At 40.7% G+C, this 21688-nt stretch overlaps 1 protein-coding gene across 1 annotated transcript in view; it reads left to right on the forward strand.

Annotated features, from left to right (window-relative positions):
• Positions 1-12660, forward strand: part of TM9SF3 (transmembrane 9 superfamily member 3) — a 48954-nt gene extending 36294 nt beyond the window's left edge. Inside the window, exons 10-15 of the mRNA XM_032981950.2 lie at positions 3898-4037; positions 5541-5609; positions 5701-5847; positions 6282-6365; positions 6476-6552; positions 11005-12660. Of these exons, the coding sequence (XP_032837841.2) occupies positions 3898-4037; positions 5541-5609; positions 5701-5847; positions 6282-6365; positions 6476-6552; positions 11005-11072 (585 nt within the window). The 3' untranslated portion in view covers positions 11073-12660. The remainder of the gene's footprint in view (positions 1-3897; positions 4038-5540; positions 5610-5700; positions 5848-6281; positions 6366-6475; positions 6553-11004) is intronic.
• Positions 12661-21688: the final 9028 nt, after the last annotated feature.

A 21688-nucleotide genomic window follows, 5' to 3' on the forward strand; every position in this document is an offset into this window, starting at 1 on the left:
TTAAAACTGGTTGCTGAATTTCTCTTGGCTGATGTTACAGTAATACTTTTCTTAAAAGGCTCATGAAGACCTAATTTTCTTATCTCTGCCTGTCATGCAAGAGCTATTATTTGGGTTTGGTTTTTTTTAGTATGTTACTGGTGACCTCTGTAGGGAGGTGATTCTGCAGGAGGGCATAGCACGTATGTGTGTTGATGCTGCCTTCCTTTCCTGTTACCATTTGTGATGGTGAAATGGAGGCCAGTAAGTGCCTGAGCTGATTTCGCCATTGTAATCTCATTCTCCTAAACCTTTGAGGCAGAAATCTCATAACTTAATTTCTCTTTCAGTTAAGACGCTTGTGTTACCCCAGTGCCCTGTGTTTGCTTCAGTTTGGATTTAAACTCTCTAGGTTTAGAGATTGCTCAGCCTGCATCATCACTGCCTTTGCCATCTGTAGCACCAGGCACTACCTGTTCCGTTTGGGAGGGAGGCAGTGTCTTCAACTCTAATCTGAAATGAAGAGGAACATGCCTGAAAGGGCAGAAGCTAGAAGAGACAGCTATCTCCGGTTATCTCTCACATCCAGAGAAGAATATTACTGCCAAGAATGAAGAAAGTAATTTTCAGCAAGCATCAGTCTGAGCAGGTGGACTACCTTGGAGTCAGGCAGTGAGTTGAAAGCAAGACAGATGATGCTACTGAGGTCATCACAGTGTATTCTGATTCTAACTAGTATTAGCTGTGTTGGTCAACCTACTAAGACCAGCAGGTTGCTGTCACCGGAGTGGGGTTATATCAGAAGACAGAACATATTTATCTTTAGCAGTTTATCAGAGGCAGGTGGAAGTGGGAGGCCTTCCTTACCCTGCACTGTGGTCCATCCTTGCTTGCTTAGCTGGGCTTCCTTTTCCCTGCAAAATTATCTCAGGTAATTTTTAGACTCCTGAATGATTCCAGGAAACAAGTTAAAAATTGCACTTCAATTCTGTCTGTCCTCAGATCATAGCATAGCATCAAGACAGGAAGTTCATTGTTTAACAAAATATTGACTTTACCTAATGATGCTTACTAGATTTCACTGAAGATGCCAGCTGTTGTGTCTGAAATCAGTTCATTTTTCAGCCAAATGGTTAATAGAATGGATGATGTTATGCCGTTATCAGTCTTGCTTTGACAGCTCTGATAGTGAAACCACAAGCAGTCAGATTTTCTGACAGATGCCAATTACAAGTGTACTGGGGACATGTTGGCAGTAGTTATGCCATTATTCAAGGAACCTTGGTCTATCTCAGATTGTCTTATGCAGATAAACAATTTAGATTTCTAAGCTGTTGCTGAGTCAGTCTCCCAGACAACACAACAGCCAAGCACTGCTAGAGCGAGTTGGGCCTTTTTGCCCACCTGATTTGAAGCCATTCAGCTCTGCAGTTGGTGTCACTAGAATGAGATTCTACTGACTGCCTTTTTTCATCTAGGAGTTTGCCAGCTAGTCAGTAATTAGGCCTGGATGTTCCTTGCTTGGTTCCTTGTACAGGGTTATATTCTTTCCATGTGGATTCCCTATGGTTGATGTGTTTTGCAAGATGGACAGTTACAAGCTGCCAAGTTTTGTTCAAGGTGAGCTTGGAACCCAAGGCTGTTCCTGGACAGTTGCTTTCTGCAGGGAAGCAGTGGATTTACTTACTACTGCTGTCCCCAGTCAGGGCTGATTTCTGAGATCAAGAAATGAAGCTACAGACATCTTGATAACTGTGCTATAAAAGGCAGTTATGGTGGATGAGCAGTACAGATGCCCTTTCATGCTGCTTATGTCTGAGCTTTCTGCCTCAGCCAGGTTTGAAACCTACCTGCCACAGTGCCACGGAGCACCATGGGCCGGGGCCACTCAACACACCCAGAGGTCCTTTCTTGACAGACAGAGCAGAGCAAGCTCTTCTTGCAAATGGAAATGGCTTCAGTATGGTCAGCTCAGTACTCATCTGGATCTTGTCCAGGCCTTAACTCTTGAACGTCTCTCTTACCTACTGCACCTCAAACAAACAGCCTTTTTGGTCAGGATTTTAGTAAATGTAGCACTAAAGATGATGTTCTTTGCTACCAGTACTTCTTGACATTTTTCTCTGAAAATTCTCATCTGCTCATTCTTTTAGACTGAGCAGTTTTCAAGGGCAAGACCTGCATTCGTTGAGTTAGTTGTATACTTCTGTAATTTATTCTTAGGCAACCTCAGTGTCCTACCTAAGACACTGTGCTTGCTTACCTGTGTTTTCAAGTAATGAAAGATAAATGGGAGATACTAAATATGTATTAATTGTGTAGAATCTGCTTTATTATTAGGAAGTATAAATACTACTTATCTTTTCCTTATTTACCACTGAAGCTTCGTATTTTAGTGGCTTGTGATGCAATTCTTTAATAACCTCTTCTCAGAGATATACAGAGCAGTTTGGACAGTGCTTCTGCTTGTTGACTACCTGTTTGGTCTACCCCTTCTGTGAAGCATGAGGGCTTGCTCCATCCAACCCCAGGCAATGTTTTCCTTTCACATCTGGCCTAGGCTAGTAATGATACGGAAATCAGTAATAGAGTGATAACCCACTGACTTTTGTCAGATGTTGCCATAAACTAGTGTGATTGACTTAATGCTAAGTTTGTATTGAGGTAATGTAGTGCAGCTCCTCATCTCATGAAGCCTAGTAGTTCTTGCTTTTCAGCTGCTTGCAGCTGATTTCTGTAGATATAACATGTGAACAGCCTTCATTTATCCTGGAGTAACTGCTTCTTATACAAGTCAGTGTGTGGCTCTTAGATCCAGTCCTCTGTCTATTGTTTTGGATTAATCTGCTGCCATGGACTTTGCATGCTCATGGAGTGAAGGAGTGTCCTGGGTTGAGGAATATAGCTTCTTTGCTCAGGAGGCACCAGGGTGTACACAGAGCCTCAGGCAACAGTGCTTTTAAAAGGCAGTATTTCCATGTTTGTATAGAGAAGGTCACAGAGTCAATATTCAGAACTATGGTTGTTGCATTACAGGCAACTGTTCTGTTTTTAATAATCAATATAAAAAAGTTAACAAACTGTCTAATGCTAATTCATTTTGTCCTAAAGAGTTACAAGTAGAGAACGTCTTGCTAAACACCAGAAATTTTCCTGTTTTAGAAGATAAAAATATGTTGCCTTCAAAGAACAGCAAAAGTAGAACTACATACATACACTAGAAAAAAGGTGATTCATGGTGAAATTTTAGGGAGGCTGTTCCATTGGTAAGAGCTGGAACAATGGCTTGACTTTGCTGCATTGTACATAAATCTAATTTCTATGTTAGTAGGGCCATTGTGCTTCTAAATCGTTTATCTGTGCATACCAGTGGTCACTTGTGTCTTTGGCAGTCTGTGTTCTTAATTACCTGGTTGGTGGGTAATGGAGAAAATTTAACCCGAAATTTTGGTTGGTGGCATTCTGACATGGCTTCGCAATTCTTGTTTGGGTTTCTTTTTTGGATTAGATTAAAAATTTTGTGTGCAACTGCCTAACTGCTAGATGCTTACTCCTAGGGATAGCATACTCTCTCCAAGAGTTTAAGAGAAGCTGACAAAATTTTATGTCATGATGTACCGTGAATATTTCAATTTCTTTCCTGTGCAATGATTAGATGAAAACAGTAAAAAAATCAGTCATGGTTCTATTGTCTCAACTAATCCAAGAAAATATACTTAATAATGTTTATTAGGAAGTTTCTCAGATAGTAAGTACTTCCATTTGTTAAAATAGATGTATCTTGACTAATGCTTCATAACTTAGCAGTATGATTCTATAGCAATAACTGCTAAGGGCTAATATGTACAGAGTGGGTTGCTTATCTTCTTTTGTCATCTTATATCTGTTTTTTAAAATTATTATGTTTTTTGCTTACAGGTAGCAGTGTGCTGTATTTGTTTCTTTGTCATTCTTCCATTGAACCTTGTTGGTACGATTCTTGGCCGAAATCTGTCAGGACAGCCTAATTTTCCATGTCGTGTCAATGCAGTGCCTCGTCCCATACCAGAGAAAAAATGGTAAAGACAAGCATGAATGTTAACTAGAAGTATTTATTCACTTCAGTATGTTTAAAATGACTTTTCAGATCTGATCATTAAAAATTTTTCTGAAATAACTTTTTTATTTAAATTGAGTTGTGCCTGGAAGAACACTCTACTGCCATTTCCTTAATATGATTTTTCTGTTGAATTCAAATACCATGGTTAATAGTTGCAGCATAATTTACAGTCCTGGATCATTGATTCACATTTGGCCTGAAATATTCTTTAGTCTCCTATGTAAATGGGATGGTCCCAACCCAGTTCTTGTATCCAGGTATCTTGAAATTAAACCTTTAGTTGAATGTGTCTTGGAGGCAAAACTGTTCTGGTTAATGGTCTCCATATACAAACTGAGACATATTTGCAGGGTGATGGTGGGAAGAAGCTCGTTCCCAATTCTGCGCTTTTGTTGATGTCACAGAGCCTAAAATATTCCAGGTATATGGTTTGAATTGCAAATAAGCCTTTATTTTTGAAGTGAATGTAAAGGGGTGCCTAGTCTCAAAAAGTAGACTTAGTTTTTTTGGAAAGTCATGAATGCAGTCACTTTTTCATAGTAATTTAATTCTGAGATGGAAGCAGCAAGCTATGGAAATGAAAATATTCTCTGAGGGTTTTTTTAAATAGATTTTTCTTGCTTTCCCTGTTCAGAGGAATGGAACAGACAAAGTGAAGGGGGCACTGAAACATGCACACCTGTGATATCCAGGAAGTGCAGCACACGTAGTCTCTTGTTAGTCATGGGTTGTGCAGCACAGATGCTAGCATTTGATTTATTTAATGACCTGTATCCTGGGAATCTAATGGATTTTTCTGGATCAGCATGACAGATAAAAAGAAATAAGATACTTGTCTTGAAGATGATGAAATTTCATGCCATCAACTTAGACAACTCTCCATATAAACAGTAAAAGAAGCTGTGAATTAAATCACTGGTTACTAGCTAGTTTCGGCCTCATTGCAAGTACTATACAGTCACCTTTAGTAAGTGACAGCATCATCTACAGGTAGCTGAGTATTCTTTTTGGGACATATGCTCAATGACTCAGTACAGCATTAAAAATAAACCCTGGGTCTTAATTATATAACCATCACCCTGTGAAATTTTCTTTGTGCTTTTTGCTGTATTTGTAGGCATCAACCGCACTGAGTTTTCACTGCCTTCACTCAACAGCAGTGGATGTTATGGGGCTAGGCTGCTTAGGCCCTTTTTGAGCAAGAGATACTTTCTCTAACCTTTAAGGCTGGTTGTATGCCTAGTCTTAAGCCTGTAGGTGATAGGCATGAGCCTGATGTTTTGTTTCAGCTTTCCCCCAGAATGACTCCTATCTATACACATTGCTTCTTTCTAATATGCTGATAGGAGACAGAAATGTTCTTGTTAGCATGCCTTTTAAAGAACTCTCTGTGCTATTTTAATTATCTGGTTATATGTCTTAAGATTAAAACTGTCCCTAAACTAAGCTTAATATCTTTCAGGTTCATGGAACCAGCTGTTATTGTTTGCCTAGGTGGAATCCTCCCTTTTGGATCAATTTTTATTGAAATGTGAGTATGTCAGCTATTTGCCAATTTGATTAAAAATGATAATTTATGTTCAATTACAATCTCATCTGCATATTTGGTTTACTTTCCTCAGGTATTTCATTTTTACTTCATTCTGGGCTTACAAGATCTACTATGTTTATGGCTTTATGATGTTGGTTCTGGTTATCCTCTGCATTGTGACAGTTTGTGTGACTATCGTTTGTACGTATTTCCTGCTAAACGCAGAGGATTACAGGTGGTAAGTATTGCATTATTTGCATAATTAACCAGATCGTGAGTGTTTTACAGAAAAGTAATGTTTCTTCAAGTCTAGATGGGTCTTTTCAAGGTGTCCCATGTCCAGATTTCAGCTGTAGGAAATAAAAGCAGTTCTTGGATCCTTTCTGTACAGGAGCTTTCTGTGTGTATGTGTGTCTGTGTGTGCATGTATGTATGTATAAAAAAGTAGTACGTTGAAGCACACAGGAATATAAAGTCAGATCATTGCCTGGTATCAGTGGTAGCTGTTGCTGTAGAAGCTTTTGTCACTTACAGCAGACAACATGTAGATTTTGTTAAATAAGTCTGTAGAAGCAGTATGCTTTATTTTCAGGGTAAGGTTTTGGCGCATTGTGCATTTTCTTGGGAGACCTTTTGGTTAGATATATGATGCATATGTGTGTTTACTTTCAGGCAGTGGACAAGCTTTCTTTCTGCGGCATCAACTGCGATTTATGTTTACATGTACTCCTTTTACTACTACTTTTTCAAGACAAAGTAAGTAGTAGTTTTCTTGCTTGAATATCAGATTACCATATTGCCAAGTAAGTTTATTGATTAAAAACTGGGGGAAATACCTCGCATAAATTCCTGTCTTTCTTTTTCAGGATGTATGGCTTGTTTCAAACATCATTTTACTTTGGTTATATGGCAGTATTTAGCACAGCTTTGGGAATAATGTGTGGTAAGTTATATATATTTACAGTTTTCTATCAGAATTTTTCAGACTGTCATGTTTCTGATTTTAGCTCTGTGGTTTTGGTCGTGGAGTGTGTATGCCTCCAAGATCTGCTCGGTAGAGCTTACAATCTTTAAAAAGAATCTTGGAGTTCTCTGCTTACACTTGATTCCTACCTAATATAGGAGATTTCTGTGGATTTTGTCTTCTGATAGGAAGATAATTTATGTACTACGCAGAGAATTTCACCCTCAGTGCAAGCTTAAAAGACTCAATGTTGGGCAAGAAATTCTGCAAAATAAGTTCAAATTAAGTTGAGTCCATGCTAGTGTTTTGTTTCGGAGTTGTTACTGTTGCCCCATGACACTACCATCTGTATCTTGTGGCATGGGTATATGAGGGTGACCAGAACAGAAAGGACAAACTTCAAGATAACATTTGAGAAATAAGTATTGGAATATTGACAGGTGAGGAGAGTGCAAACGGCTCCTGTGTGCAGCTGGATTTCATTGCTTTCTAAAATAGTGTTTTGACAAATGTTTAGAGAAAAATGTAGTTCTTGCATGGAGGTCATCTGATAGAGTCACGTATACTTGTTCACCTGCTAGCTTTATTTTTGTCATTTGCTTTATGACTTTCAGATAATGCTACTTGTTTCTTTTGCTATTTTGTATGATGTTATTTTCTTTTTATGTGTGATCCTTATTTAATACTTTCCTTCTTGGCGGTTAATGAATAGTCCTGTAGACTCTAGTAGAAGGATTTCTTTGAATTAGATAACTGAGACACGTGATGTCTTACAGAAACTTACTTTCTGTAAAGTATACATTTCTTGGTATCCCAAGAGGGTGGGTAATTTCACAGTGCTTTATAAAAAGGGGATGGAAATAATCTCTTAACTGCCAAGTACCTGTTCCCCTTTTCTCTCGTACAATCTAATCTTGCTTCATCAGGTTCTTGGCACATTACAAGACTTCCCTGCTGTTCTGGTAGTCTTGCAGCCATTTTTTTTTTCTTTAATAGGCTTATACTTTTCAGCTCTAATCTTTTCTTTTAAAAATGCTTGGGCTGGTATTGATTGAAATGTCTATGATGCAGAAGCCAAGCTTGCCCGCCAGTTTCTGCAATTAAAGATGTTTTTTAAAACATGGAAAAGGAAGATTGTCAAATGCTTTCTTGTCATGGTAGGACACTACTTGATGGAATATTAGAGAAAAATCCAAATATATTCAAAATCAGAAAATACTTTATCACTTTAAGCTTTATTTCCACAGTTCTATTGAGATTTATTAAGTGTGTTGGAAGAGAAGCTGTGAAATTCCTTTTTACTGAAAACTCCCATTTTCAGCATGTGGAGGGAAGAAAAAAAAAATCCCCTGTCAAAAAGCATTTGTCTAGGGAACTTGCTGCCATTGAGGTGTAACAAAGACATTTGTGTTAAAGAATTGTGCAGCGTGTGTGCTACTGACTGTATGTCTCCTGTGAAAAGTGTGTAGAGCTGTGCTTTGGAGGCTCCCGCAAATGGGCATGTTCAGTATCACACGGCTGGATATGAGACAAACTAATTTGTGTCCAAAGCAGCCTCAGGGAAACTGTAGGCTTGTATCATCCACTCTGGTTTTAGTGCCCCTGACAATGCCTAGGGAACTTAAATCCCACATGTAGTGAGACACTTTGATCCACAAAGTCTCCTGCCCTCTGCAGAGCATCTCAGTTGTGGGACTGGACAGTAGGGAGCCCATGAGAACTTCCAAACCTTTTGAGCTCCTTCTGTTTCCCTCTTAGTGACAGAAAATAATAAAACTTATTTCCCAAATTAGTGGATGGCTTAGGAGTTAGGTAATACAGAAAGACCTCTTGCAATATGACAGTTCAGCATCCAGATAAATACTGTAAGTATGATTAAAGTGATTTTTAAAAAAATCATAACTGCAGTGTTAATTGGTTTGAAATAATAGATGGGATTAATCTTTTTCTGCTTGGTGTTTGCTCCTCCTCACTATTTGGATTTTTCTCTTTATTTAAAAGCTTGTGATCTGCTGAAATATGCTTGCAGTCTATTTCTGCTAAACCTACATAGGCCATAACCCAAGTTATAAATATAATCTGATTAGGTGTTTAATAAATAAATAAAATCATTCCCTTTACTATGAATTTTTTTATTCAAATGAGCCAGTTGTCCTGCATTTGTTTCAGGAGGACATTCTTTAGTCATCATTGTCTAGGGTTTCCCCCTGCCTGACCCATGTTCCATTCAATGCCTGTGAAGTAGCCTTGAGGCTTAACCCCGGCCTTGGGTATTGGTCATTATTGGCCTTCATGGATAAAGCTCCTGTGATTCAGAATAGGTTATGATTTGTTTATGCGGTTGAGAGCTTGTGGTCTCACATGACTGCTACTCTACTCCTCCCCCTTACTTCCATCTCATGCACGCATTCTCTAGATCCCAAATGAAACACAATTAATGCTTTGTTCTCCCAAATCTCTGTGATATTTAGCATTACATCACTAGAGAAACACTCAGAGAACAAGTTTTGGAATGTATCTGAATTTAGCAAATAAAGTGGGCATTGGATCTGTTGGCAGTGTCTGATTTAACAGACAAAACATACGATAAATCTTAAACCAGGAGTCATTATTTTGTCCATTTACTGCATAAGACAGAAGATGAGTTTCTACAGAAGAATATGTGTGTGCATCTCTATGACTCCAAGCTCACGTTGCCTCCTCTGCACAGCCTGTGCTTGGGTCTGTCTGAATGCTGTACTGGCCTCTCTCTGAACTGTCAGGCCTTCCCTCTGCTGCATCCTCAGCGCACTTAATGCTTGCAAGCTGCAACCTGATCTTGTGTGTGCTGTATTTGTTTTAATCAAAAACTATTTTGTCCAAGTTAGTAATACAAATCCTCCATTTGCTGGCCAGTAGAAGGGTTGTCATGATACTTACACAGCTTGAAATGCCGTGCAGCACAGAGTCTGACTCCACAGGCTTTTTACCACTCTGATAGCATTGGCACAATGCATCAGGTTTGCCTTGTGCAAATTTCTTGATTAGATATGAATGTCAGGCTTTTGGGGGTCTAAGCCCCCAAATTTTGTGAGATCTTAATGGCTGACCTCATGAATTACCAAATCAGTCCCTAGGATTTAAAGAACTGTCCAGGTTCTGAATAACTCTGTGGTCAGCAATGCTAGCAGCAGGTCTGTATGGCCTTAATTTCTAAAGGCAAAAAGAACTTTATGTTTTTACTGGAAAAAGAAGTTTTGGGAGAAAACTTTTAGCGTTGGTTAGGCTTTTGTATATAACATATCTTGAGCAAGTCTGGGGCACCCCAGATCACTGAAAATGTTGTTTCATGCTTTATTCTGAGCTTTTCTGTATTGCTTCAGGGAAGCAAAAACTATCTTTTCTGTTTAGAGTCTGTTCTTTACTGAGCATCCAAACATTTCATGTTAAGAGTTTTCTGCAGTGAGTTACAGGCCCTGACTTCTCTATCCTTTTCTTCCAGTATTTTATGATGTGTTATTCTGGCAATCTGACAGCAGTTGTCTCTAATTCTTGCTTGATTTTCAACTTCACTTCTAACCTGAGAATTAACCAAACTGACTTCCACAAGGCTGATTTACTATCATTTTGCTTGGAAGAGATAAGGATATTCCTTGTGGATATTGTAAGACAACAGTATTTACTGAGCCTGGCAAACCTGAGGTTCTGGGTTTGACCAGGTAGGTTGCTGAATCTCTTTTTGAGAAGAGGTCTTGGTCCAGTGCATTTCTTTCAGGTTTCTCGATGTCCTTAGTCCTGCAGTATTTTGGGTATAGCATAAACTGTTGCCCCTATCAAAACCTGTAACCTGTTCTTTTATTACTGCTGTGACAATGCATACTCTGCTCATGACTCTTACTAATTTGAAAACCACAGGTTGCAATTTCCTTTAACTACTAACTGCTACTAGTTTAATCTCTTTGTACAGACCTCCTTGGAGTTTGAGACTCATGGGATGGGGATCTATTATTATTTGTGCCTTGTGGGAAGGAAAAAGCCATCTGCCAATAAAACACTCATCCAGAAGGCATGTAACTTATAATAAAAACCCGCCCTCCCATCCACCTTCCCCGCAGAGTGGGTGATTGTATGTTTTTTACCCTCTGTTCAGAAAAAGGGACCCAGTTATTGGCAGCAGTAGGGGGGCTGCTATATTTATCGGGGCCAAGTGAGCATGGCCTCTTGGTAAGATGGCTTAATGGGTTTAGATTGGTAGACTTAAAGGCGTTCTTGCTAGACATTCACCGGGAGCATGGATAATTAGAGTTTGAGAACAAGTAATGCAGGTAAATAATTTTCTGTGTGCAGAGTGCATGCTTTATGTGACTTCTTCTATTTAAGTGTGCGTGTTTTATATTGCTGCTTTTTTTGATGATCAGCTCTAACACTCAGTGTTTTTTGTTTGTTTTGCAGGAGCTATTGGTTACATGGGAACAAGTGCCTTTGTTCGTAAAATCTACACTAATGTGAAAATTGACTAAGGAAATAAGAAAATTGAACTATGGATCAGTTCCTGTTTTCATGGGGATGAACTTGCACAACAAAAAGCGCGAGAAGAAATTTGGGTTTTAACACTGGGCACTATATGGGTCTCCATTTTGTGGATGGCTTAAAGTAACATCTATTTCATTGATCCTAGGTTCTTACTGACTGCTTTCTCCAACTGTTCACAGCAAATGCTTGGATTATATGCAGTAGGCATTACTACAGTACGTGGCTAATCTTCCCCAAAAAAAAACGTAAAAACAAAAAACCTAGCTCATTAAAGATGAATAGACTAGCTCTCTTCAGTGAAGAGGACAAACGGTTTATTTAAAGCATTTGTTCCATTCAATAAAAAGAGGGAAACTTGGCTGCTAAAACTACTTGATTAGTAGTCTTCCTGGTACTTAACATTTCTAAATTATGTAAAAATGCTGTTCCAGAAAGATTACTCTTCTGATTTTTTTACTGCCATTGCCAGGATAGGAGGTATGTTTTATATTTTGACTCCAGGTGCTTTTTGGTTTATTTGCGATATCAATTATACCCTACACTCATTTGTTCAAGAAATAATTTAAAATATATAAAAAACCCATATGCATGTAATATATCAGCTATTGTTCTAGTTGGACCAACTTCCCTTTATTTATCTTTAAAGTAATATCCAGCTACATCTTAAATCCATCCAAAGAAAATACAGTCTGAAGACAGGATGTGTTCTCTGCAATGCAATTTACTGTACAGTTAGAAAGCAAAATGTTAAATGAAGAGGATTGTTTGTTTTTTAATAAACACTTTGAGGTCTAGATTAAAACAAAACCAACATTTTAATTGAATGTCTAAAGTGATTCTCCTTTTTTCCAAGTTAGTCTTGCATTTTTTTTGGTTTGGGTTTAAATGAAGATTTTCCTTTAGACATTATACAAGGGATAATAAGTGTATATAACATTAAATAATGTAACTTAGGTGTAGATCCCAAATGTATTTGGATGTACAGATTTACTACAGAGTACTTTTCTGATGATTCGGTGTAAAAATGTGTGAATTTGGGTGGCTTTTTACATCTTGCCTGCCATTGCATGAAAAGTTGGGGTTTCTTCACAATGTGTGTATGTCATGCTTTTCTGTTCTATTTCCTTTCTCAAGCTCTTACAGGAATTAAATTTGTAATTTAGATCATTTTAATTTTTGTTAATCCTATCTGGACACTTGTGTAACATCAAAAGCACAGTTGCTTTAGAGTGTTCAGAAAACTAAAATAAACTTTTCAGACAAAAATGTTCTGATTGTGAAAATAGATGAGTTTGCAGTTGAAAATGTTTGAAAAGGCAATACTGCTGAACGCCAGTTTCTGTATACAATATTAGTGTGGTTTTCAAATATCAAAACCCCATGCTTTGAATTCAGAATTTGCTTACAACTGTATTGTACAATACAGGTCCAAAGTGGATGACCAGCCCAAAAAGATTCTTCTTGGCTGAACTGTTTGTGGAGAAATCTGTTTTGTGATCCAGCTAGTGTACTGAGAAAAGTTGGGGGTAAGCGTGGACTGAAATAAATGGGCAAATAAAGGTTAAGTCTTTCTAAGATGCCTGTTAATTATGCACTGTATTTAGCTAGAAATATCTTGAATGTGTTTGTGACAGATTTGAGAGCCATTTGGCTTGATTTTTTTTTTTTTTTTTAAATTTTTTTTTTTTTAGGCATCTGCCACGTTAGGGATGTTTTCATCAGTGTGGCTGTCTGAAATAGAGCGCCTGCCATGGAGAAAGCAACTTCCTGAATTTAAAAAAATAAGCAAAGTACTATTATTGATTAGCACTGTACTGTCTGTATAGAAAGTACTGATAATGCAGTAGCCACAATGAGAAACAATTGTGCTTTGGCAGGGTCAGATTGGAGGTTGGGGGAACTGGCCTGATAGGTAATAGTGAGAAGCAATGCATCCTGCTGTATATGGCTTCTGAAAAGTATTTGAGCTTTCAGCTCTGATTTCCCTGGCCAATTCTAACCAATCTGTCAGAAAATAATTAAGTTTTGCTTCAAGTGAATGGTTGGCGTTTGTAGCTGAACACCATTTAACAGATTTTTTATCTTTTTAAAGTCCAGACTGATTTTAAGATGAGCTTATAAACTGGGTCAACAGTTAGTTTTCCTTTGTTTCAAAACATGGAGACTTAGAGCAAAGAATGGGTCTTGTACTAGTTCTTGCTAGTGCATACAGCTGTAGGAAGCCCTCTTTTCATCCATGTTGTAAATCTGAAGTGAGAAGCCATTACCTCCGCACAATAAATACATTAAGTACTCTGCTGAGATACAAGTTTTTTTTAAAGGGAATATTTTGATAATGGTTCTGTTTCTCTATTTAGAGCACTGCTATGTGATTAGTCTATCAGAAATGTCACTAAATGGTTTGTGAATTTCATTTAATCACTTTTTAATGCCACAGAATGGTGGGCTGCCTACTTGCTTTCTCTTTCCTCTGGCATTATTAGCTTTTGCATATCCAGATAGGATTGTATAGCTTTTAAAGTGACATTGAAAAGATACTTACTGCACAGGCATTGCTTTTGTTTCTGCAAGCATGTTCCTCTGGAGAAGCAGTGTGTTTAAATAATTGGCATTTTTATACTTCCACCCTAGCATGAGTAAGTTGGGGGGTTGCTTTGTTTTCCCCCTTCCTTTCAGTTTCTGAAGGAGTGCAAAATGTGACCAGTTTTCAACAGCTTGTCTTTATGGTTGCTGTTTGGGGCAAGGCTAATTACTTGCCCCCCCAAAACTGTGGGTATAGCTTGAGCCATCTTGCTTAATAGAATTCGGGAGCTCTCTGCTTAGATGATGTAGTCCTTCCTCTTTTATGGAAGAAATAAAGATCTTACAGCCAACACTCCTCTTTCCATGGTTGTCTCTTAGGAGTTTCTGGTTCTTGAATTCAGCCTTTTGGTAACTCTTCCGTTGGCTGGTCTGTGCTTCTCTTCCCACTTCTGGTACAGAGGCCAGAGAATTGGAGAAGTAGTTGTGTAGCAATAGCCAATCTTGATCAAATGCTTTAGATAAATACAATTGTAAATATTTTCAATTGAGGCAGAGTGCATATAGAAAGCACCTCTGGTGTTTCATGTATGAGAAGTGGTGAACGCTGGATTGGAGATAATGGAGACTGCAAATAAACATTGCGTTATTATCTCTTTTTGATGTCTGAATGTTTTGAAGCAACAGTGTCTATTAATTCCTCTCCAGAATTACATTCCAAAGTATGTAAAAGGCACATAATTAAATTGTTTTCTGTATGATAGTCTAGGTATAATTTCTTTAACAAGTTTCAGGTTAAAAAACAACACTAAAACCAAAATACTTTTTACAGTTCTGGTGCTAAACCAGGGTAAAATTGATAGCACCTTCTTACCACTATCATTACCACAGGGATAACACAAATGTGAGGAAGTTACATGTTGCTCTGGCTTCAGCATCACCAGCATTAGACAAATTTGCCCAATGAAGTATATATACACAGCTTCACTGAAGACAGCAGAATTACATAACTGGGTGCATGAGAAATTTCTCCACTGAAATGTGTCCAAAAAGAATAAGCGCAGGAAAAAACAAGTCTCCTCTCCAGTCTGTGGACAAGCAAACTGAATAGTTGGAGCTAGAGTTGAGGGGTCTTCTTATCTTGAATTAATTCTTAACTGTGCAGCAGTTTTAGGTTCATTCTGAGTCAGCTGGAACTGTAGGTTGGGGAAGGATTCAGTTTTTTGATCCCTTAGATCTTTTCTACCTAATGTGCTATGGCAGTGGCAGCCTTTCAATGGTTATTAGCACTGCTGCTGTCTAAAACATGTATCTCCTACCAGGGTTAGTATTGAAGGCAAGAAAGTCCCAGCTATTGTTGGACTACTGTTAGAATAAAGCCACACTTAAGAGTTTTGAAGCCAGCTTGCACTCTTCAGGAGCATCTTTTCTCAAAAAAAAAAAAAAAAAAAAGTGCCATTTGTTTTCCAAAGCCTTGCAAAGGAACATTTACTTTTTGCTAAATAGCTTCAGTAAGAAAATTTTCCTAATTTTCTGAGGCAGCATCTGCACATGAGTTCTACAAGTAGTTCCTCACATCTCATTTTCAGGAGGTGCTTTTTCATTGGGGGAATGGGCTGTTACAGTATATACTTTTATAACTAGTTCTGTGGTTCTGAAATTTTGCTTCAATTTGGGTGTTATGGCATGTTTGGGGGAGAAAGAGTAAAAAAAAAAAGTTGGCAAGTGAATTGGTGAACATTGCTTACTGTTTGTTTTAAAGAGAGATCTGACAGCTTTACAGAAACAGACACTCATTTACCTGCAAGAATTGGAGACTTACATAATCAAATGTTGAAGAGGTGCTATTAGCTTAAGTTCTGCGTTTGGACTCTGCAGAAATATTTTTAGTAATTTGAATTGCTTAGCTGGAAGTTGATTTTTGTAGAGAATTATTTTTTCTGTTTGCTTGGCTACCAGAAAGTGATCAAGCACCCATCTTTGTCTGGATCTGAAATGGACCACATTATTTTTTGTATAGCAAAATAAATAATGAAAAACGAGATCACTATTTCTGGTTTTAGTGATTGAGAGTGACATGCAAGACGAACCTATTCTAAAGTATTACTTGCCGAACAAGAGGAAATACCAGCATGTTCTGTGCCTTAGCCAGGTGTTTGGTTTGGATGAAGATGTTGCTACAGATAAATTTAGGTACAGAAATCCTGTACAGAAACTGTAATTGGGAAACTTCTCTAAGATAATGCTTCATGAAGCAATATCCCTGCTTTTGAGGGATTAATTAAATCCTACTTATTGTTGTGAGACAGCCTAAACTCAGGTAGTGTGTGCTACCGGCCTTTGTAAAGGATGCCTGCGGTTGAACAGGTCCATGCAACTACCCCATCTTTGTCTCACAGCAGAGGCTTAGAGAAAAGTTTTTACTTTCCCAGATCCGTCCCTTTGGGGAAAGAGAAAAAAAAAAATATTTAAGACAGATCTTCCTATGGCAAAAAACACCTTGGAAAGACCAGTGGATTCACCTGTCAGAATTCTGAACTGACAGATTCCATGCCCTCCTGCTCAACCTTCCTGCAGAGATCACCAAAGCCATCAGCTTTGCTCAGTGCTTTCCAAGCACAACTGACTCGTGTATGAACCCTGAAAATGGATTTTAAGAGAAGTAATGAATCATCAGTTTTGGAACCAGTGGTCAAGCCAAACTTGTTACTTCCAGATAAGACACCGTTTTCTCCCTGCCTTCCACAGCTTGCCTCTGACTACAGCTCAAAAATACCCTGGAAGTAGCTTGTTTTTCTTCACACAGTTCAAGGATTGCAGTAATGATGGGGAAAATTATACTTTTTTTAGACGGGATGACTTAAAATCCTGTCTGCTGCTACTTTCATGAACAAAAAGGAATTTTCCAACCATGGGTTACTTACTCCTAGCTTCCTGAAGTGTCACTGCTTGTGTATGTCAGGGCTGTGTTGTTAGATGTATGTTGAATTATTAATGCACAGGTGCGTGTGCCTGTGACTGCAGTGAGCTCTCTGTTCAGTGGATTTCAGAGCACCTGGAGCACATTTAAGCACATATGTGTTACCACTTTTGAAGACTTCTTTTGTGTAGTGAATCATTTAACCTCACGAGAGGTATTTCCTGGGTGGCAATGCAATAAACTTGATTTAAAAAGAACCACCCACCCCCAACCTATTGCAGGAGAGAATAAAATGGGTGATGGAACAGGGGTCAATATTCGTTTTATCACCTGGATTTGTCAATGATGGTGGTCAAGCAGGTGAAGAAGGGATGCGCCGAGAGGGATCAACTCCAGGAGTTATAAGGGGTGTTGAGGGCAATAGGCCGCTAGATAAAACCAGATGGAGAAAATGCACAAGAGGAGATGGGGAAAGTAAATGGGCTTCTTGAGAGTGGGAAGCCTGTAATGGTACTAATCAAGTAAATGAGCCTTTGATAGAGTGTCATGAAGCAGAGCGAGGGTGATGGCTCTGCAGAGGGCCCATTGGTGCCTGTAGGAAGTGATGTGTGGCACGTAAGGTTATACCTGCAGCAGGGGTGGTTTCCTACCAAGAAGGAAGCAATTAAATAAGTCTAAGCACAAGTGATGGGTGCTGGAAATGCAGAGGGAAGAGGAAAGAGAATGCTCTGGATTCAAAAGGATGTGCTCCAGGGCTCTTTCTGCCCTTGTAGTGGTGATGTATGTGGAAGAAGACATTTGTTTGGGTAGCTAAGACCAAGAAAGGAAATCTCTGCTTGTAAACCTGGAGATAGTTGAGGAATCAGCAGTGGCACAGGCTCCAAGGGAGTGGTGACTCAGTCACTTTGTTAGAAGATTTGATGGACCCAAGTGTTGGCAAGAGCAAAGAAGCAGGTCTTGTGGAAGACTTAACAAACTTGTGTGTGTGAGTTTTGGCCTCGGGACATGTTGTGTGCAGGGATATTCCATCAGCTCCAAGTGGCTCCCACATAGCTTTGCTCATAGATGCTGTTCAGAAAGATCTGTGTGCATTCTTGCTCAGTGAGTCTTGAAAAGATGGTGGATTTTGTTCACATGGGTTAGGCAGGAGGGGATTCTGCAAAGGAAAAGGCTGCCTTTGACAGCCACGGATAGAGATTGTTTTGTTTTCAGATAGTTGACTGTTGCTGTCATGAGTTGCACTGCCAGTGTGAAACTTCACTGACTGTTTTACCAGCTCAGATGAAAAAGTGACTTTCACAGGGCTTTTCATATTCCTTATTTGCACTGATGTGCTACCTGCCAATCAAGATGACAAGAACTGATCTTCTAAACACCAGGTAGCAGTCATTACTCCGTGTGCACTGCTTTGCCTGCCAGTTGCAAAATGATGGGATTGTTACTGAGAGTCATTTCTAGAAGGGTTGAGCAGCTTTCATGTTAGGGACATCCAGAGTCCGCTGTAGTTGGGCATTTTTTTTTTTTTGTTTGCATGTCAATAATAGTAATAGACTCCTCTGAACTCCCTCACAGGTTCATTCTAATTGCACGATTAAGGATCCACATTTTATTTTGCTCCCTTCCTCTTCCTCCTCCTTCAAAGCTGTAGGGTGTCGTCTTGTGCGTCTATGTCTATAATAGAACTTCTGTATGCAGAAGAGGTGGGGCTCCCCAACATAGGCTGCCATCCTGGAAGAGGCTAACAAACAGTTTTCATGTGGTCAGAAGACTTTGTTCTTAGTGAGTGACAGCCCAGATCTCCACAATTCTGACAAGGGCAGTGCTTGCTCTGCTAATTCATAATGCTCATCAGGAAAGCTGCTGACCTACCCTTGCAAGTGTTCAAGCTTTTGTTTTCCAGCTTCCTGTACACTCAGAAAGTAATGCTGCCAGGACCTTCTCTACAGAGTAGAGAGAGCACCTAGTGCTATTATTTCATAAGAACTGGGAGTTATTCTGAAGCATGGAGGGGCGATCAGCTTTTCCTTTTAAAATAACCATTAGGCTCTGCTTTGTCTGACAAAATCATAGAAAGCAGCAACCTAATGCAGAAAAAGTTGTTAGGGTTAGTGTGTGAGCAGTATAAAACTGAGGAGATGGATCTAGTTACGTTACTAACTTTATTCTGATGGGTGTTTTTCTACATTCCTCTTCAAAAATCCACAGTGATGGGAACTCCCTTGGTTCTTCATGGCAATCTGCTCTAGGGCTTCCCTGGTTTACTGCTAGAAAGCTTGCCTGAAACCTAAGTCTTCCTTGGTCCAGCTGATGCTTATCCTTTACATACTTGAAGAGGGCTACTGCCTTTTCCTCTGTCCTCTGTGCTAGTCTCAGCTCACGTCTTCCAGAGTTGTACCTAAAGCCGCTGGTAATCTTCCGCTAAAATGGTGAGAGCAAGAGCAGCAGCAAGGTGATTCTATGCGTGTGAGACCTCAGGTGCTAGACTGGTTTCCAAAATTACCATTCCTTTCATTGTTTCTGTTCAGGACACTCATCAATGGATGGGTCAGCTGCACTTCAAATCTTCTCAAGTTGGGTACTCATTTAGGCCTCCTGTTCAAGGTGCCTGTGTTCTCCAGGCTTGGCCTCAACAGCTGGATTTGGTGATACAGCCCCAGTTCAGTGATCATCAGTAAGAAGAGAAGGATGGAGAGTTTGGATTGAGTGTCCTCGGGGAAAGCAAACAACCAGGTGGCTGTTTTGCTATCCACCATTAGCAGTAATTCCTAGTCAAAATCTTGACTTGTCCGTTGAAATGTGTTCTTGTTATTCCTGTTTTCACCTAATTTTTCCAAGATTGGTACAGCAAAAGGGTGTTTCACTCCTCCAGTGAAAATCCAAGACCTTGCCATGCATGTTTTCTCTTCCTTCCCTGTGAGTGACGGCTCCTGGAGTAGCCTGGGACTTTCCCTCATGGGTGACCCAGACTCCCTCACCTGCTGATCCCTGTCCTTCAGGTTTCTCCTCTGGTTCTCTAGGACCTTCTTGAAAGCACAAAGTAGAGGAAACGCAGAGTGTCTTCTGCTTAGCTATTGCCAGAACTGCTGGTATTAAGGGCTGAATGCAGGTCTTGGGTGTTAACATGGACCAGCTGCAGCATTTCTTTGGGCCACAGAAATAGACAGCCAGCTTGCTCCATCCAACATCCTAGTTCAAAAGACAACAAGAAAGATTCTGAGGTGTTGGCAAATATCTGACTGCCATCACCTTGATTAATGCCCCCAGAAAATGCAGATTAGACAGAAAAACATTGGTAACATTGGTGTTAGAAGTTTTCCTTGGGGCGTTTCTTGTGCAGAGGGTAGGATCACATCCACCACGTGCACTAAAATGTCTCATGGTATAAAGATTTTCAGAGTGCCCTTGCTGTTATGTCTTGTACCGTGCTGGTAGTTGTTCATATGACACCTGGGTTTTATCTTTCTTGACCTCTCCCCCTGGGTAGCTATGCAGGCCAAGTCTCCTCAGTGCTGTGTGGTACAGAAGATAGGTGGAGAACCTGATGCTTGGGCTGGGAAGTGGGTAACTTGTGCCAGCCTCCCCTTCTTGTGGGAAGGAGTATCCTCCACACTCCCCAGCCAGCTGTTTGTCTTTAACCGATGGGCTTTTCACCAGTTGTAGAAAGCTCTAGCACATTTGATCAGCTTTTGACCATGGTCTTCATGCCAGGATTTGATGCAGCTTTTTTGGCTTCCATGAAGGTTTGGAGAGGATGTTAACTTCCTGACTTAATATTGACTTCCCAGAAAAGATAAAGTGGGGATTGGGAGGGGGGTGGGGGGGTTGTAGTAGCCTGCTGTTGTTCAAATCCGGCCAGCAGCCAAGCACCGCGCAGCCGCTCACTCACCCTCCCCCACCCAGGGGATGGGAAAAAGAATTGGAGGGTTAAAGAGACTCATAAAGCACAGAGATAAAAGCAGTTTAGTAATTTAAATTAAAAGACTAATAATAATACTAATAAGAATAGAAAATACAAATGGGTAATGCACAATGTGGTTGCTTAACATCTGCTGACCAATGCCCAGCCTGCTCCTGGCTAGCAAGCCCAGGGAAGAGAAGATCCCAGAAACTGCAATTCTGTAAGCAAGAGCCCTTGCTTCCCAGTCAGCCCTCATTTATATACTGAATGTGATGTTACATGATATAGAATATTTCATTGGCCAACTGGGGTCTGGTGCTCTGGCCGTGCTCCCTCCCAGCTTCTTGTACACCTGCACAGGGGCAGGACATGGGAAGTTGATTTCTTAGCAACAACTGAAAACATCAATGTATTATCAACATTCTTTTCATACCAAATCCCATGCTGAACCCCAAACACATCACTATTCTTGCTACTAAGAAGAATTAGCTCTATCCCAGCTGAAAGCAGGACACTGGTGTTGCTGCTGAGGAGATGCCTGAATCATATTGTGCCTTTTTATGCTCAGATATCATTCGCTGCTGGAGGCTAGAAGTGACTAATTTATGGATAGCTGTTGGCAAGCCATCATCTGAGTGAAGCTGGTGCTGGAACACCGCTCAGAGATCCTGCTCTAGGAGCTTGGAAGCACGCAGCTGATGGAGCAGAGTTACGGCCCTGGGAGATTGGGGTACGCACGCTCACCCCAAGAACCGCCCCCTGCGGAGCCTGTCCACTTGTCCGCCACTCCTCCGCTCACCGGTAATAGCGTCTGTACTGCCCCCGCCCAACGCTGCGCCTGCTGAGCGGCACGAAGGGCGGTGAGCGACCCGTAACCGCGAGCCTTAACGCCCGTAACGCCCGCCCTGCGCGGTGCTGAATTCCCACGCAAGCAGCGCGCTGGCCCTCGCGAGGTGTCTGGGCTGCGGGCATCTGCCAACGCTCACTGGGTAAACAGCCGAGCGCTGCCCAAAAGCGGCGGAGGCGGGGGACGGACGGACGGACGGACGGACGGACGGGTTCCCCGCCCCGGCGGACCCCGCGCCCCGGGCCGGGCGGGGTTGCGGGGTCCGCCGGGGGCGGGGCGGAAGCGCGGGCGCACACAGGATTGGCTGCCCGCGCCTTGAGTGACAGCGGCGGCGCCCCCGCCGCCTCCCGCGGCGGCGGGGCTGCTGGCGCCGCGCAGTGCCCGCAGCCCGGGCAGCCGAGCCGCCCGCTCCGCCGCG

The sequence above is a fragment of the Tyto alba genome, unplaced genomic scaffold, assembly GCF_018691265.1.
Source record: "Tyto alba isolate M040663 unplaced genomic scaffold, T.alba_DEE_v4.0 Super-Scaffold_1, whole genome shotgun sequence".
NCBI lineage: Eukaryota > Metazoa > Chordata > Aves > Strigiformes > Tytonidae > Tyto > Tyto alba.